Here is a 16,534-nt window from a genome sequence, read left to right as displayed (position 1 = left end):
GCTCGTCTGGCCGGTAGGGAAGCTGCACCTTTCCTGCAGCTCTATGAGCTCTTCCCATGCATTGCGGCAGCCGCACGGGATGCAGTTAGATGCTCTGAAGTGAGATGCTTCTTGGGCTAAATCACAAGCTCCGTCTCGAGCTCCAGACTCGAATTTCCCAGAAGTTCACGGCGGTTCAGGCCGGGGCTTGGGGCCGGGCCAGTCTGGCAGCTCGGCCCTCCCTGGCCTCTGCAATATTCTCATCATTCACTGGGAATGTTTGATTTTGGCCAGGTTTGTGCATCAGCTGTTCCCTACGAGCAATGCAGAGGGTTTCGCTGGCTCCTGCACCCGGGGAGGGGGACCCTGATGGCCAGAGGGGTGCAGAGGGTGAGAGCACCGGGGACTGGCACGGAGGCATTTAGTTCCCAATGGAAAAAAAAGAACTTTCACAGATTTTGGAGCAGGAGGACCAGCCTGACCCGGGCGTCAGGAGTGCACGCCCTCCCCAAGGGCACGGCTAGCGGCTCGTGGAAAGGAGCACAGTGCAAGCTGGGGCTGCAATGAAGTCAGCGCTTGGGGATCCAGCAGCTGCCGCGCGCCGGCAGCTCCATCCCTGACCACATCAAACCCGGCGTGAAGAAATCCGGGCTGGGGGATGAGGCTCACTTCCAGCCCCATGAAGCCATCGAGGCTCCTCCGACCACGTCCTGGCACGTCGCTGTTTTGCACGAGGTGGAGAGCAGCTTTGCTCTCCCCCGGGGCTGGCAGAGAAGGAGACCCCAGCCTTGTCCTCCTTCACACTCACCAAGACGTGGAACTGGAGCCTGTCGCAGTGCTCCTGCCCGGCGAGCAGCACCAGCCCCTTCTGCGCGTGCCGCTCTCCGCTCTCGTCCAGGTAAGCCCGCGGCGTGTACCTGCGCTCGTCGATGGTGGCATTGTACCGCAGCGCTGGAAGGAGAGCAGGGCCATCAGGGCTTCTCCCCGGGGTGACGCTCGCTATATAGCAACACCGGCTCAGAAAATGGGCTTTTGTGCACTCAAAGCCCTATTGCCCCGCTGGGAGGAGGGTGGCAGGGAGCGCGCTACGGGAGAATTGGGAAAATCAGGTTATAGTTATTGTTACCTGTTTCTAACAGACATTTCTTTTGGGCAAAGCATCCGCTCTCCAGGTCAAATGAGGAACTTTTGAAAAATGCATTACTACAAGACACCGAGTAAAACCTGTGCAGGATATATAACCATCTGCCTCATATATATTCACGTGCTGGCCTGTACCAGTTCTGGAGGTACTGTACCCTGGAGCACCCTCCTCTCCTAGATGCTTTACTGGAGATCATTTGCTTCCTGCAGTGCTGTCAAAAAGAAACCGAAGGTCCCCAGCCCGGTGCCGAGCAGGAGGGGATTTGCACCCACTACACCAATGCGATGCAAAACGTGCAAGAAAGCAAAGAGTCAGCCCCCAGCACACACCATCCGCGGGGGGGACTTCTGGGTAGAAATAAGTATAAAAGTAAATAAATAAAGAAAACCCCACTCAGTTTTTTGTCCTGCAAGCTCCACAATTATAGCAGAGAGGAGGAGAACACTGGATTTGATACACAAATCAAAATTCCTGCTCTAGGGGATGGGAGTTTTTCCTTTGGCTTTGCTCGGGACCTGATTTTCCTTTGACAGCGTTTGCTGCCGGGTTGCAGGGAGCCGAGCCGCTACCGCTTCCCCCCGCTCCAGCTGAGTCACGGGCATCCGCCGGGCAGACGCGGGGTCACAGCAACATGCGAGGCTTTAATAGCAGCGCTGGCCAATAACTTCACAGAGGTTCCCTGGAATATTAGGGAAACATGCACATATGGTCGGCAGATGCGTCCTGCCGCTGCAGCGGGGAGGATGGATGGGTTCTGCGGGACATGGTCCGGGCACGCCCTCTCCTGTCCCGCTGGCCGGTGGGGTGGTGGTGACATCCCCATCACATGTACCATGGCAAGACGAGCTGCGGGAGAGCTTGGCCCCGGGGCGTAGGGGAGAGAAGAGGTTAAACACGCGTGAGGTTTTATCCTTGGGGTGTTTCTCGGCACTGCTTAATGGCAGAGCCACCGTGCCTGCTGCATCAGCCAGGATAGGGACAGATTTGTGGGTAAAAAGGGATGTGGCAGATGACAACGTGCACTCCTCCAGACATGCCAAGCTCCTGCATGGTTTCCCTTGGCAGAAGCCGGGTGGTCCCTCAGGGCTGGAGACCTGAACAACGCACAAATCGGGGTTTTTTTCGCGCGAGCAGCCGTGCCGCTTACCCACGCTGGCCGTCTGGAAGTGAGCCGAGAGGAAGACGGCGGTGAAGCAGATGAAGGCTGACATGCAGGTGGCATCCTTCCCGTTCCGCTTGCAGTCCTTGGTGAAGATGTTGATTTTGGAGGGCTCGAAGCGGATGCTGGCGTTGATCTGGACCACGCTGCGGGACCTGCGGGGCGAGGAAGGGTCGGGAGATGTGCTGGGGCACAGGATACCCCAGACATCTGCAGCAGCCTCCAAAACTGTCCCACCCCTCCCGATTCACCCTTTTCACCCATTTTCTCAAGATCAGGAAGGTGCTGAGGAAGACCAAAGGCCACCACGGCATGCTGATCTACTCTCAGCTCATCTATATAGTTATTTGCAGAATAAAATCTCCTGCACATATTTGCCTCCTGCTTATGCCAGTCAAGTAGCTCAACACCAAGGGCAGGATTAGGCCCCTTGCATGCAGATAGCACTTTCCAAGGCAGACCCCAGCGTGGTCCATCTCTGCCGGGCACAGCTACCCTCCATCCTAACAGCTTCAAGGGACTTTCCAAACATTAATCAATATTTGAAAATATTGAATTGTTCTTATTAAATAAGAACAGAGAGAGCCTGTGGCAAATCACCACAAATCAATTAGCTGGTTTGAAAGTCCTGGGGAACTAATGATGAAGTTCAATGCAAAACCAACTCTGACGTCCTTCTAGGGCCCAACGGCCCTGAAATCCCGCCGGACAGGGGGTCGTTATTGTGGAAAGATGGGTCAGATTGTTGGGAGATCAGTTTTCCCCCAAAAAACGTCAGCATATTGCAATGAGCTTCAGGCAGAGGAGAGTGCCAAACGAGACACAGCTAACCACAACAGCACGGCGTTCCCCAGAGAGCCGACGGCCAAGTCTACGAGCCCGTCTTCGTTCAGGTCCAACTGTCCGTGGATGCTGCATCCAAAATACATCAGGCCTGGCACGAGGTCCGCAGCTGCTATCCGCTGAAAAGCAAAGGGAGAATCCAGCCTGGTTCCCAGCAGGAGCATCCCTGCCTGCGAAGGAGGGGTTTGCCATGCCGACCTCCACCACGCTACTGAAGGTGCCCCTTTCCAAGCGAGTGCAGCAAACATAATTTTCGGGGGAATGAGAGCAGTTTCTCTTTGGAGACACCATGCAGAGATTTCTGCTGAAATTATTCTGCATATTTACTATTTCTCACAGGTGTGAGAAATATTTTAGCTCTAGCAATCCGTTGCACCGAGTGCTAAGCATTGCCCCTAATTTCAAGCATGCTTTCCATACCCTATGTTTGCTTTGTCTTGGGCCCCTCACAAGAGAAAATATCTGGCAATAATAATTAACAATGCAATACTGCGTGTGAATTTATTGTGCTCTATCAGTCCTTAAAATGGGCACAAATGACATTTATTCTGACGAAGGACGAGGACAACCGAAGCACCCGGGAGCCGTACCTGCTTGTACTTCTTCAGGACGGTCTCTTCGAAGCCGAGGAAGATGTATATAGCTCCTTGGTGCTCGTCTTCCAAAGGTGCCCCAACGACAAGGTCGTTGTAGGAGTCCTGGTTGAGGTCGGGCACAGCGGCAATGCAGGAGCCGAAGCGGGAGTTCTGGTAGCTCTGCAGATCGATGAGGGCACCACTGGAAACGAAGCGGTTCTGCTGGGCCAGCCAAAGAGAAAAGGCAAAAAAAAACCCAAAAAACATCAGCAGCAAGCGTGGCAAGAGGAGAAAAACCTCAAAGGCAAGGAAACAAGATGCAGTGTGCGAGCAATTTCTTTATGGAAGGAGGTGAGAGCCCTCCTGGGGCCCTGAAGCGATGGTGGAGGGACCGACCTTGCTGCTCCCCACAACCCCATGCCTGGCCCAGCCCCCAGGCAGGAGGGTGCCCTTGGAGGGAATGGTTTTGGGGGATGCAAAGTGGACGGAGACTGTTTCTCCAGAGAGACACCCATGTTGCAAAGACCCCACCTTGCACCCCGTGCATCACCTCCTCGGGGCCGGGAAGCTTGCCCGGCCGGGAGCAGCGAAGCCTTGAGACGAGGCGGCTTTGCTCCAGCACAGGCTGGACTCCCTTCGCTGGCAGCGAGCAAACCCCCTGGGACTGTTTATAGACAAGGAAAACAGACAAATCCTCCTCGAGTCTCACAGCAGCCGCAACAGCGAGGCGCTGCCAAGCTCTGTTGCCTTTGGACCGGGCTGCCGGGCCCTGGGATGTCTGACGGAAGCTGCCGGGTGTGCGCAGCCCGGAGCCACCCCGGGGAGGTGACACGAGGGGACACACTTCCCGTGCTAGCGCCCAAACGCCCCGGCCCCTGCAGCACCCCCGGCTCGCCCCGCGGTGCTGCCACGTACCTCCCGCAGCGCGTAGACGTAGACCTTCCCCCTCTCCCTGCCCTCGCTGAAGTACATGGGGGCTCCCACCAGCAAAACGTCGGTGACGCCGTCGCCGTTGACGTCGAGGGAGTTGATCTCGCTGCCGTAGTAGGAGCCGATCTGGAGGAGACAGAGGAGGGGATGGGAGCAACGCTCCCGGCATGCAGGGCACTGCCACCCTCCCCGGCGGGGACCGCGGGGACATTCCGAGCCCCATTCCTGCTACAGGCGCGCGGTTTGGAGCTGCAGGTGCAGCGACAGCCAGGGCATCCCCAGCTGCCCGTGGATGCATTACACTGCTGAGCCATTTAAACAGAACAATTTGCAAAATGAAGGGGGCGGATTTATGGAGGAGCATGCGTGCCAGGTGGAAAAATCCATGCAGCATCCTCGGCAGCGTGCGCTCGGGCATTACCTGCTCTCCCTTCAGTGCCTGGTGGATGGTGAGGTTTCGGTTGTTGTGCATGCTGAAAATGATGACTTTCCCGGTGTGGTTGAACCTGGGTGCTCCCGCAACATAAATCCGCTCGTGCTTGGTGGATATGACGGAGGAGACGGTGTAACCTGGAGGGGGGGCGGCCGTGGGGTGAGCACGGCTGAGCGGCTCCCTGCCTGCTCCCAGCCGCTGCCCGGTGATCTGCTTCCCATTAGCCCCCAGCTGCTGACACAACTCTGGCCGCCTCACAGGTCGGGAAGCTAGAAACCTAGATTTCTTCAAAGATAAAGTCATTCAAACAAACCCCAGCGCCCTGACCCTGGGCTCTGAGCCGCCTGCTCAGGTCCTACCCACACCCTGAGCCCGCAGCTGTGCCAAGAGATCCGGCACTGCCTAACGCAGCCGGCAAACCCTGGGCAAGATCCTTCTTTCATGGAAGGTGAATCCAATTCCTGGCCTGGTAAGTGTTTTAATTCACGGCTCACATAAAGTTAAACAAACGCTAGCAAGGCGCGCTGGGCGAGCCGGGCTGCTCCGCGGCAGGAGGCACCGGCGTTTCCTTAATATTTCTGGTTTTCTTACTCCAGGCAATGGGAAAGGCAGAGCCCAGCTGAGCTCCCGCATACTGTCATGGCTGTTGCACAGCCCCAGCCGTCCCAGCTCCAGGCGCTTGCAGCTGAGCCCGGGGGACACTCTGCTGTCACCCCAAGAGATGACCCGCGTCCCCAGAGGAGGGAAGAGCCCCGAGATTCCGGCAGACGACCCTGCAGCATCCCACCCCGCTCCCTGCCACGGGGCAGCTCAGCCTGGCACGCACATCTCCAGAGAGAGGCTTTATTTTGCAAACCAGGCTGATATTTTTACTCTGGGGCTTCAACGACTGCACATGGAACAGATTAACCCAGCAGGTATTTCCTCCCTAGGCATGAAATTTCATCAGTGCTTTTTAAACCATTCCAGTAAGCGCTGTAGATGACCCGGGCTGGCCGGCGTCTGAGCTACTTCTGCATTTAAATCACTTTTGTGCTGCACGCCATGGTCGACACTGGACTCTTCCCAGGTGGGGATGCTCACGTACGCTGCACCCCTGAGCAGGGGGCAACACGGGTCTCGCACCGACGGGAGCTCGCAAACAGCCGGGCACGGTACCGCCCACGCTGGGAGCGCTGGCTGCTATTAGTCATTTGAGAAATATGTTGTGCTTCCTATTATTAAGCACAAAATCATGAATTCAGCCCTGGTAGCAGAGCCTCATTTGGCTTTCTTACCTAAATATGCTCCATGATTTTTCAGCTCCTCCGGGAACTCCTGGAGGTAAGATTCCCTCAGGGGAATGACCTTCCCGCTGCTGGTTTCCTTCAGGACGGCTCCGTTCCAGTCGTAGGCACCCACTGCCCCCAGCAAGATCCCGTCCTGCAGGAGAGCAGGAGTGGTTTGAGGGTATTTCTTGCCAAGTGGAGACAATTCTTCCCCATGCTGCCCATACGGGCAAAGACAATTCACGCCGAGACGGACGAGGGGACCCAATGGGCTGGTTTTGTGTGAGAACACATATGGGGTCCCTCAAAGCCCAAATCCCAGACTGTATACTTATTGGAGGCTGCAGAGTGCAGAAGAGAAAACCCAGAAATCGCATATTTTACAGAAAAGGGGAGAAATCTCACAAAAGGAAAAGAAAAAAATAATCAATGATAATAAAAAAAAAATAACCAAGTAAACCATTCTCCAAAGCACACCTGGAAAGATGGAGATTTTTAAAGATGCTGGAATGACATTTCCACCCCATCCATATCTTTTCAGCGTGCTTTTCCTCCCCAGGAAAAGCCCGAGCAGAAATTCCTGCTGGCTTTTCGCTCGGACCCGCCAGCCCGCAGAGCCCGTGGGTGGAAGGGGACTGACCATCCTCCGCATCCCACCTCCGGCAAGCGCCTTCCCCCATGGCACATCCCAGCACCTTGAGGTCGTGGCATCGGGAGGAGCTGCTGCAGGCTGGTCCTAAGGAAGGCACTGGTCTCCCAGCAGCTCCCCCCCCATGGGATAGGGGAGCAGCAACAGCATTTTCTTCCTTATGTTCATGTTAGCAATTTAGCTTCATGATTAATAACTTGCCCAAAATACCCGTCTCCCTGCCTGCAGCTGCTGGTGATGGTAAAAAGCACCTTTAAAGGGTGCCTGCTTGCAAAGGCAGGAGCAAAAAAACCCACGTTTACTCTCTTACTTCCACAACATGCGATGAAAATCCAGTCTGGGACATTTCCAGGCCAAAGGAGATTTCATTCTTGTTGGTTCCTTAAAAAAAATAAAGGGAATTTCTATTTAATGGAGAGCTTTGCTTTCCTGGAGGGGCTGAGCGGTGCCTCGGTGGGTCGGGGTGGGATGAGCGTCCGCCTCCACAAAGGGCACAAAGGGCCTCAGTTGCCATAAATGTGCTTGTTTCTCCCTAAATCACCACAATTACACAAACTCGTGCTGCTAATAGACACCGCGGGCTCTGCCACAGCGTGGCTGTCCCATTTCCTAGCTGCGAGATCACACAAAATTGTGGATTTAGAGGATTTTGCTTCATAACTGCAACTGGGTGAAGCTTCTCAGCCAGGGAAGGTTTCTTCCACTGAGAAGCATTGGGCTGGCTTGACCAAGGTAACTGGCAAACTGGTGGGGAGTTTGTGAGCTGGTTTGACCAAAATTCCCCCAAAACCTTGGATGTTTAATTTCCAGCGAAAGCCCTCCATCTTCTGTTTCAATTGTTCCTCCCAGGATGCGTTTTTCCTATGAAATTTAGATAAATTTAGTTTTGGAGACCGACAAACTTGTCACAAGGCGGACAGAAGCGCTGTCAGTTAAAACAAAAATATTTCCTGATATTTAATTTCAGCCAATAAACCATAAACCCCCACATTATTCCCATAACCCCGCCATGTCTGCCACCCCAGGGAGTCCCTGGCAGTCGGTGTGTGGTTTTTGTCTGCTTAGAACCCGTCTGGGTTTGAATGGAATTTGATGGGTGAGAAAGATGCTGACACCCAGATGACCCCCATGATAAATGCCAGAGCCATCACAGCTCTGCAAATAACGGTTGCAAGAATGAAGGGTCACCTTTTGAGGCGAAGGCTCTGTGTTCCTGACGCTTGAGGGGTGTAAACCACTCAAAATAAAGACATTTCTTTATATATGAAGGTATTCAAAGTGTGATTTCAGGTTCTGTATCAAACAGATACTAGGCAAACCCCCAGCGTCACCCGTTCAAATTCAGCAAACCGAGGACCGACAGCACATCTGAAGCAACCCGCTGCAGCCCGGCCGGCCGGGATGTGTCGGGGAGGAGCATCACTCACCTTCCAAGCTAAATATCCTTTCCCCCAGGGCATCCACAATGTCTTTGAGTGCTGCTTCATCCGTGACATTAAAGAAATGCTTGTCATCCGGGTCGCTCGCTATAAATTTTATCTCGTTCAAAAAGGCTTCAGGATTGATTCCTCTTCTGTTATAATAACCCAATACCTAGGTTTGAAATCGAAATGCAAGACTCAGGGGTTTTCACGCGATGGAGGGAGCTGTCCCAAAGCACCCGAGTGAAGGGTGTCCATATAGAAGGAGCCCGAAAGCCTTGGCACCTGCACCCCGTTGTGGGAGCAAACCGAGGAGCCGCTGTAATCCCTCCAGGCAGCCCAGGCTGGGGACCCCTCATGCAATTCGGGTGCCCGGTGCAATGCAGGGTCCTGCCTGTCCCCGGCTGCAGAACCTGCCCTTGCAGAGCCGAGCATCCCACCGCCTCCTGCAAAAGCAGGACCAAGGATCCCTGCGAACACACCGGGAGCGGTGGAGGTGGGCTACACTGCCAGCCCCATCGCATCGGGGTGCAGAGCCGAGCTCTGCATGGCTTTTGCAGCCGCTCGCTGCTGAAAGGGTCCCCGCCGACTCACCGCCACCGCGTATCTGGTGACGTTGTCCTTCTCGCTGTCCTCAATCACCTTCTCCAGGTCTGGGCTGTCGTGCGACTCTCCATCTGTGATTACAATCATTACTCTCTTTGCCCCTTTCCGGCCACCTTTCTGAAACGCTTCCGAGCTGCAATTGAAGAGATGCCCTGGGCTGCTCAGCCTCGCCAGGCGAGTCACGGCTCCCACCGCCGCGGCTGCCGAGACGCCCGCCCGATCGCCCGCATCGTAAAGCGCCGAGCGGTGTTTGGTGGGCTGCTAGCCCTTGGGGAGGTGCAATCGGGTGCAGGACTCTCGGGAAACATTTTAGGACTTTAAAAGGGGATTTTTCCACCGATGGAGCTGGCTTCTTGCAGGAGAGGAGCCTTTAATTCAGCAAAATGCCCTAAATCTGCAGCAGGAACACGGGTCAGGCTGTGGCAAAAATGTGCAGGAACAGGCACTCGTCCCAGATAATAGAGGAGATGGAGCTGTGGGTCGGGGCTGTACCGAGCTCCCGGGGACCTGACGGGCGTCTGCAGGAGAGCTACGGTGCCTGGGGCAGACGCGGGGTCGTGTTTGGGGGCTGAGAGCTCAGCTCTGGGTGCTTTCAGCAAGAGGATACATTTTCAGAGTCTGCCTCCGCGCCCTCCTTCGGGTCCAGCTGCAACCGAGGATGGAGCAGTTTTGCAAAGCATCGTTTGTAAAGCGTCAATTAAGGACTGAGCCTTTTTGCAATGGCATTTTTAGCCTGGCTGTTTTCTAAGCAGCGAGGTAAAGGGACGGGGGAGAGAGGGAAGAAAAACAAACGGTGATTTTAAACTTGTTATCAGAATGAACAGGAAGGTGAGAGGTGTTTACCGAGCAAACTCTATCCCATAGGCAGTCCTGGTTTCTGTACCTCCTCTTTGCTCTATGTGACTGGCAGCCGCTACCACATCTTTTACAGACCTGTAGTCATTTAAATGAAACTCATGGACAACATCTTCTCCGTACTGAACAACTCCGACCTAGGGATTAAAGGAACATCACAAAGGACGCCAACAACCCTCCGCGTAGCGAGGGCCTGTGACACAACGAGCACGCTTTGTCAACCACACGAAATAACAGCCACCGTTAAAAATCAACCACTCTGTCCCCGTTTGCTGCAGTTTTCCTGCTGTGGGACCATTGATAATGCTCGATTTTGATTCTATTCTCTGCCAGCTCTCACCCGTGCGCGGCTGCCCCTGCCCTGCCGGAAAGGTTTGGGGTGATGCAGATGTGCCGTGCCCCAGTGCGGATCCACCACATCTCCAGATGGGACCCAAAGGGGGTTTTTTGTGCAAATTATTGAGGATATCCCCGCACAGATCCCTGCCCAAATCAGCCCACGATTACTAATAGGAGGAGGATGGAGAGCTCTTCACGGCTGCAACAAGCTGCCTCGGCCCAGGGCAATACTTCTATATTTCCATATGATTTCATCCTCCCCATGCCCGGTCGGGGTGTGGGGTGCTGCTCTCCCCATAGCTCATATAAGGAATTAATGCGAGCGTTATTTCCACGGGCTCAGATTTAAAAATCCATACATTGCAAGTTTATTTTGAAAAAGCGTGGTGCCAAATTACAGCATATCGGCAGGAAAAGGACATGGGAAAGGGCCCCGCGAGCGCGGCCAGGGGACTCTGCACGACACGGGGGGACGCACAAGTTGTGCAGGGGCTTACTTGTATCTGGCCGGGGCCAATATAAAATTTTTTCAAGATGTTTATCAGGAAGTGCTGAACTTCAACCCAAGGATATATGCTGTTTGATCCATCCAGAACTATGATTATGTCCATGTACGTCTGGCATCCTGTGAAAAATACGCAGCGTGTTATTGAAAGATCTTGGCAACGCTTGCAAAGGGGAGATTTATGGCTTCATTCCTCGCAGTCAGGTACTTGCTCTTATGATTTGTTCGAAAAAAAATCTTATTTCAATCATTCATAAAGACCTTTGGGCTTCAGCAAGGTAGAGAGAAGCCGCAAGCATCCTCTCTGCCGAGAAAAGACTGGATAACTTTCTAAGAATAACACTCAGCGGTGTCTTTTCTGATTCAGATTTGGACCTTTATCCGGTCTGATATAGTTGCATACTTCAAAGAACAGCCCGCTGCAGGCAGGATCCGGCCTCCCTCCCTCCCGCCAAGCAATGCTTTACCCCTGAGTCACTCCTCAGCCCTGCCCGAACTCGCCGTATAACGCAAGCCGGGCATTTCCTCCCCTTCCCGTTAAATCCTCAGCGACGAGGCAGCCAAAAACCCCGGCGAGGACCCCAGGGCTCAGCCCAGCAGTACGAGCCGCGAAGGATTTAGGCGGCCGACTGGTTTTCAGCGGTGAAAATTGCTCAGCGTCATCTCTCTATCTTGCTTGCTTTTATAGCATTATTTAGAAAAGTTGCAGAAAACCAGAAGATGCTGAATTTTCCAGTGACAGGTATTTATCGGCTGCCCTTTTCACCTACTGCAGGCATTTATGGGTTAGCGCATCCATGGCCTGGAGTCGCACACGGGTCACTCCATCACTGTGGCCCTCGGCTGCGTGCCACCATCCCGATTCCCCGCTCGCCCCGGGACACGGGGAGGGGAGCCGACCCTCTGCATCCCACTCGCTGAATGATAACACCCTGCTTGCTCATCACCCTCTCTAAAAAAATCCAATTACCCCTTGCAGCGAGGGCTAAAAACATCTTCTGGCCATAAAAAGGAAAGCGACACTGAGAATTTGGTGGTGGGCTCTGCCTTTACTGGCCCTGCCCCCCAAAAGTCCCCGTGCTCTGCTCTATGCCGTGAGAATCGATCAACACCAAAGGGGTGATGGAGCTGGGGCATCCATCCCACGCCCGGCTGGGGCAAGGAGCTTCTGGGAGCCCTGACGGTGCAGGACAGGCTTCTGCAATTTCTTACCACCTACAGGAAAGCCAGGAAGCTTATTTGATGCCTCAGAATAAAATCATGTATCCAAATTTACAAATTTGGGCCAGAATATTTAGCTTTCAGTCAATGAGCTCTTTGTTTTCTGTGGCCAAGCTCTGAATTCTTTCCTTATTTTGCCTTCCTAGCTGTGCAGATAAAATATTCTGGATACTTTTATTTCTGGTTTTGGAAGAATAAGGTATTTTTTGTCTTCCTCGGGTGTCAGTCAAAAGGAAAATGTTTACCAGATGTCTGTGTACGTAACCCCCTTTGAATCACTTCCCTGCAACCATTTCCTCTGCTCTCTTGCCTTCGCTTAAACACTGACATCGCTTTGTTTTCTCAATGGGACTGAAGCGATTAGAGAACAGAGATTTCCTCTGACTTCAAAGGCGGGGTTAGAGCTGCAGGGCAGATTGTTTCTCGTACTCTGCAGAGCCGGAGCCACCGTCTTGGAGAACCTGAAGTTGGAGTTGACCCGGGAGCACATGCCCGTGGTGTAGTAGGAGCTCCCGCACTCGTGGGACCAGAGAGGGCTGCAGGCCTGGGGGAAAAGATCAAGCATCAGGGATGCAACAGCCACTTTTTAGTTGCTGCTTTGCAAGGCTGTCCTCTCCTTTGGCATCTTTTTCCCCATGGAAGGTGCGGTTTCTGAGCCCCACGGTGCACGCAGCATATATATGAATACACAGAGAGGCGTATTTGCATGCCTTTACACGCTGATGTACATGCATCTGGCTTTGCATGCCTTTACACGCTGATGTACATGCATCTGGCTTTGCATGCCTTTACACGCTGATGTACATGCATCTGGCTTTGCATGCCTTTACACGCTGATGTACATGCATCTGGCTTTGCATGCCTTTACATGCTGATGTACATGCACCTTGCAGCAACCTCCCCGCGCAGGGAGGCCAGGCTGTGCCGAAGCCCCCGTTCCTCACCAGAAAGCTGTTGTCCTTGGGGTTGGTGGCCAGGCTGAGGCCGAGGCGCATGTTGTCCTTCCTCTCAGAGACGTTGGAGAGCGTTACCCGTCCTTCAAGAGAGGATGCAGTCAGGGACAGCCACCGGGCAGGGATTCCAGCCACCCAGCCCATGTCCCCGTGTTGCTCCCCAGCGTCTCTGGAGCAAGAGGAAACCCAGCTGAATGCTGGAGGAGAGCCGTCTCCGCGTGCTTACACTGCAGACTTTGTGCTTTTGCTTTTTTTTGGAAGCAGTTGTCAAGTTAAGAATTGTTTTTTTTCTTAGATGCCACAACCAGCAAAGAGAAACATCTTCTAGGGAATGAAACCGTGAGTCAGAGCCGGCATCTCTTCTGTAGTCAGTCTTTAGGAAGAAGCCCTCTGAGCGGCTCTAGCATCTCATCTTTTATTGTCGGCTGATTTATCTTTGTGCATTGCTTTCGTTTCCCGTATCACAGCCCAGAAACCGGGAACGGCCCCCAGGGCTGCCCTGTCTTTCCGTTAGTGCTAATATCGTTTAGCTGTGACACAGACGCTGCCTAACCCAGCCGTTCCCCCGCTTCAGGGGACAATGTGACCCAGGGCTCCCCCTTTGCTGTTATGCCCGAGAAGCAAACTGAGGAGGAGGAAACTGGGCAATTAATGGTAAAACTGGGGGGTTGGTTTCTTCGCCTGTGGCCTTTGGAAGTTTCTTACTGAGGTTTAAAGCAAGGGGAGGCTCAGAAACCAAGATCCACAACCCGGAGCTCGAAGGAGCTCAGCTCGTAGCTGAGCAGCTTCCAACAACCCCTCGCTTCTCCCCTGCGGAGCAGCCGGCTGCAGCCCCGGCTCTCGCCCGCGCGCCCCGAGCTTGCTTCAACCCGCTCTCTGCACGCACGCCGCAGCAAAGCCAGAGAAAAAGGGGTTTTAGCCCGTGTTATAAATCCTCCAGGATCCCGGCTGCAGGTTCTGACACCCCGCTGTCCTGCTCTGGTACCAGGTATGCTACACCTTGCGACCGCAGCCCTGCGGTGGGGAGCAGGCTGCTCCCCGCCAGCTCCTGCACCCGCTGCCCGCTCAGCGTGGGGAGGGCAGGGGCAGAGCCCCGGTCCCACGTCAGCTCGTGCTTCTCCACGCTACGGTCACCTCTGCTGCACGCTCGCTGTCAGCTTGGCATCCCCCCACGGCAACTCCGCGTCTGGTTTTACTCAAATGGCCTCAGTGGATTGTGCTAACTAGACAAGTTAATTGGGAAAAAAATAAAATAGGATGTGCTCATGGAACCGATCTTTTCATTTGAAACTCATTTCCAATGGAAAAATAATTGCTTTTAGCAAGATTCAAATTTACACACACAAGAGATTTATTTCCTGGAAGAATCTCAATGTTCTCATAGCAAATAACAAAAAAAAGGAAAAAAGAAAACAATGTTTAAAAAAAAAAATTTGGAGCCAATCAATAAAATATTGCAGATGATCCAAAGTTCCTCCTCTCTTATCAGCTCTGGTAGAAACCCAGGATAGTTCAGATTCATAATGATGAAAAATAAAGTGAGAACAGCTGCTCCAGCTCTCCAGCGTTAAAAAATCCCAGGAGTGATGCTCCTCAGGACCATGAGAAAGTCCCCGGCTCTCACGTTCCCCGCTGAGACAGGGACGTGCCCATCGGGTGTCCCACCTTGGGCAGCAAAGGGGACTTGTCCCCCAGTGCCTTGCACTACCCCGACCTAGGGAAGGCATGTCCCAATATCGCGATATTGTGCTGTCAGCACGGTCAGTGCTGGACCAGCCCGAGAAACCCCGAGAAAGAGCTCGCTCTTTCCATCCAGGGAGCTGGGATTGGGATGTCTGTGGGACTGGAGCACCCCTGGGGTCTCTCCTCCTACGGCGGCAGTGATGGGGCCTGGGGGTGGTGGGGCTGGGTGACAGTTCCCCAAATACCAAAGCCGCGGGGGCAGGCTGGATGCTGGCAGCAAAACTTGCCTGTGCCCGGGGAACGGTGGGCACGTTGTCCGAGCATCCCCCGGAGAGGGAATACAGACACCGCCCTGTGCAGCCAGGTATTTGCTAGTGGGACCCTTATCCATTGATAAGTTTATCCTGATCATTTAATAAACCAGTTTAAGCTATATTAAATAAATAACTTTTTTACTTTATTCCAACGTGCTTGATTTTACCCTAACGTTGCTTAAAGCTCAGCACCAGGAGTAATGTGAACACCTGAAATAATTCCTTATCTAAAAATCCTCCTAAAACATGCAGTCCTCACGCTTTTGGGGACAATCTTGGCAACACGACAGGGTGCATCTTTACAGACCAAAGCAGTGATAAAAAGCACCACGTTAAAAATGCCCAGCTCCCCCTCGCTGCCCCGCGGGTGTGCGGTACCTAGGTTGAGTTTGGTGCAGTTGCTGTGGGTGTCGCTGGTCACTGGGCACTTGTAGACATCTCCCGTCTTCTGCTGGCCGTTGGTTTCGTAGGGAGCTCCCACCACCAGCCTGCGGGAAAGAGGGGTTCGTCAGTGCCCAGAGGAGCAAACCCACCCACCCCCCTGGGAAAAAGGCTTCCCCAGCCCAAGCCCCCGGCTCAAGAGGTGTCAGGAGAGGGTCCCTTGCTGGGGGGACGCTGTCGTTCCCCTGACCTGACTCGGCGCAAGCAAAAAAGCATTGTTTTGACTTTCCCTTCCCGTGACAGCAGGCAGCAATAAGCCGGGGACGATGACTCACTGCTGCTTGGAAGTAATGGCCATCAGATGCAACAGGGGCGAATGAATGCCTGGCAGCAAGCGAGGGAGCAGAACCATGGGGAGGAGCGGGGGACCCCCATCACCACCTCAGCTCACGGCTGGCACCGGCACCAAAACCCTCAGCATCCATCTGCGGTCCCATGGTGGGCAGGGCTGGCCCCAGGAGGGGGGAACGGAGGTGTCCCTCCTCACCACTGCTTCAGGTAGGAACATTTTCATGCCAGGATTGTCCTCAGGACTCGGATGTGTATGAAGGGGTCCCGCCTAGCGATGCCCGAAGGAATAGCAAGGAGCTGGTATAGCAGTAATAGCAACTCACACCGGGATCTGCGGGGAATTTTCCCCATTAAAAAGCTGAAAAAGTGAGATTCCAGGAGTTTTGCTTCGACCTGGGGTTGTTCGCTTACGAGCAGCCCGGAGCGGCACGTTAGGATCCCCAGCTCAGCGGCGAGTGAGGACATTGGGCATCTATCTGTTCTTTAAAAATAAGAGGAGCTGATAAAAACACATACATCCACCAAGGGTGCGGGCCACTAGTCAGGATGTATCTGGGACATCGCAAGCATTTTTCTCACTTTTTCTTGTGGACTTGACCAGAATAGTACAAAACAGCAAACCAAAGGAGGAGGAGAGCAGGACCTGAGGAATTTGGCCATTCCTTCCAGGCTAGTTCAAAAATACCCCGAACCACGGGTTATTGGCGTCTTCTGCTCCCAATGTGTTAGCCCCAAAATAAATCTGCTCCATTGCTTTTTTTGCTTTCAAAATCCTATCGGTGGATACAACCGTCCAAGTCCGGATCGCCAGATAAACAGGACCTCTTTTGTTCTGCGCCGCCCTACCCAGCAGCTGGCAAAGCGACCGTCCCCGGCACAGATGTTCCCTGTTAGACCAGAAATGGTCGTTTTTTTAAACGCTGCT

The 16,534-nt window shown here is 53.7% G+C and overlaps 1 protein-coding gene across 1 annotated transcript in view; it reads right to left on the bottom strand.

Moving 5' to 3' along the window:
• The window catches only part of ITGA11 (integrin subunit alpha 11), a 44,388-nt gene that overhangs the window by 11,287 nt on the left and 16,567 nt on the right, over positions 1-16,534 (bottom strand). Inside the window, exons 4-18 of the mRNA XM_075159555.1 lie at positions 15,256-15,365; positions 12,872-12,963; positions 12,357-12,471; positions 10,699-10,826; positions 9,851-9,999; positions 8,996-9,140; positions 8,408-8,573; positions 7,291-7,361; positions 6,341-6,485; positions 5,052-5,200; positions 4,616-4,756; positions 3,716-3,922; positions 3,114-3,244; positions 2,271-2,437; positions 788-930 (exon numbers count right to left, since the gene is read on the bottom strand). Of these exons, the coding sequence (XP_075015656.1) occupies positions 788-930; positions 2,271-2,437; positions 3,114-3,244; positions 3,716-3,922; positions 4,616-4,756; positions 5,052-5,200; positions 6,341-6,485; positions 7,291-7,361; positions 8,408-8,573; positions 8,996-9,140; positions 9,851-9,999; positions 10,699-10,826; positions 12,357-12,471; positions 12,872-12,963; positions 15,256-15,365 (2,059 nt within the window). The remainder of the gene's footprint in view (positions 1-787; positions 931-2,270; positions 2,438-3,113; positions 3,245-3,715; positions 3,923-4,615; positions 4,757-5,051; positions 5,201-6,340; positions 6,486-7,290; positions 7,362-8,407; positions 8,574-8,995; positions 9,141-9,850; positions 10,000-10,698; positions 10,827-12,356; positions 12,472-12,871; positions 12,964-15,255; positions 15,366-16,534) is intronic.

The sequence above is a fragment of the Calonectris borealis genome, chromosome 11 (genome assembly GCF_964195595.1).
Source record: "Calonectris borealis chromosome 11, bCalBor7.hap1.2, whole genome shotgun sequence".
NCBI classification, from domain to species: Eukaryota; Metazoa; Chordata; class Aves; order Procellariiformes; family Procellariidae; genus Calonectris; species Calonectris borealis.
This window is presented reverse-complemented; position numbering and strand designations above follow the sequence as displayed.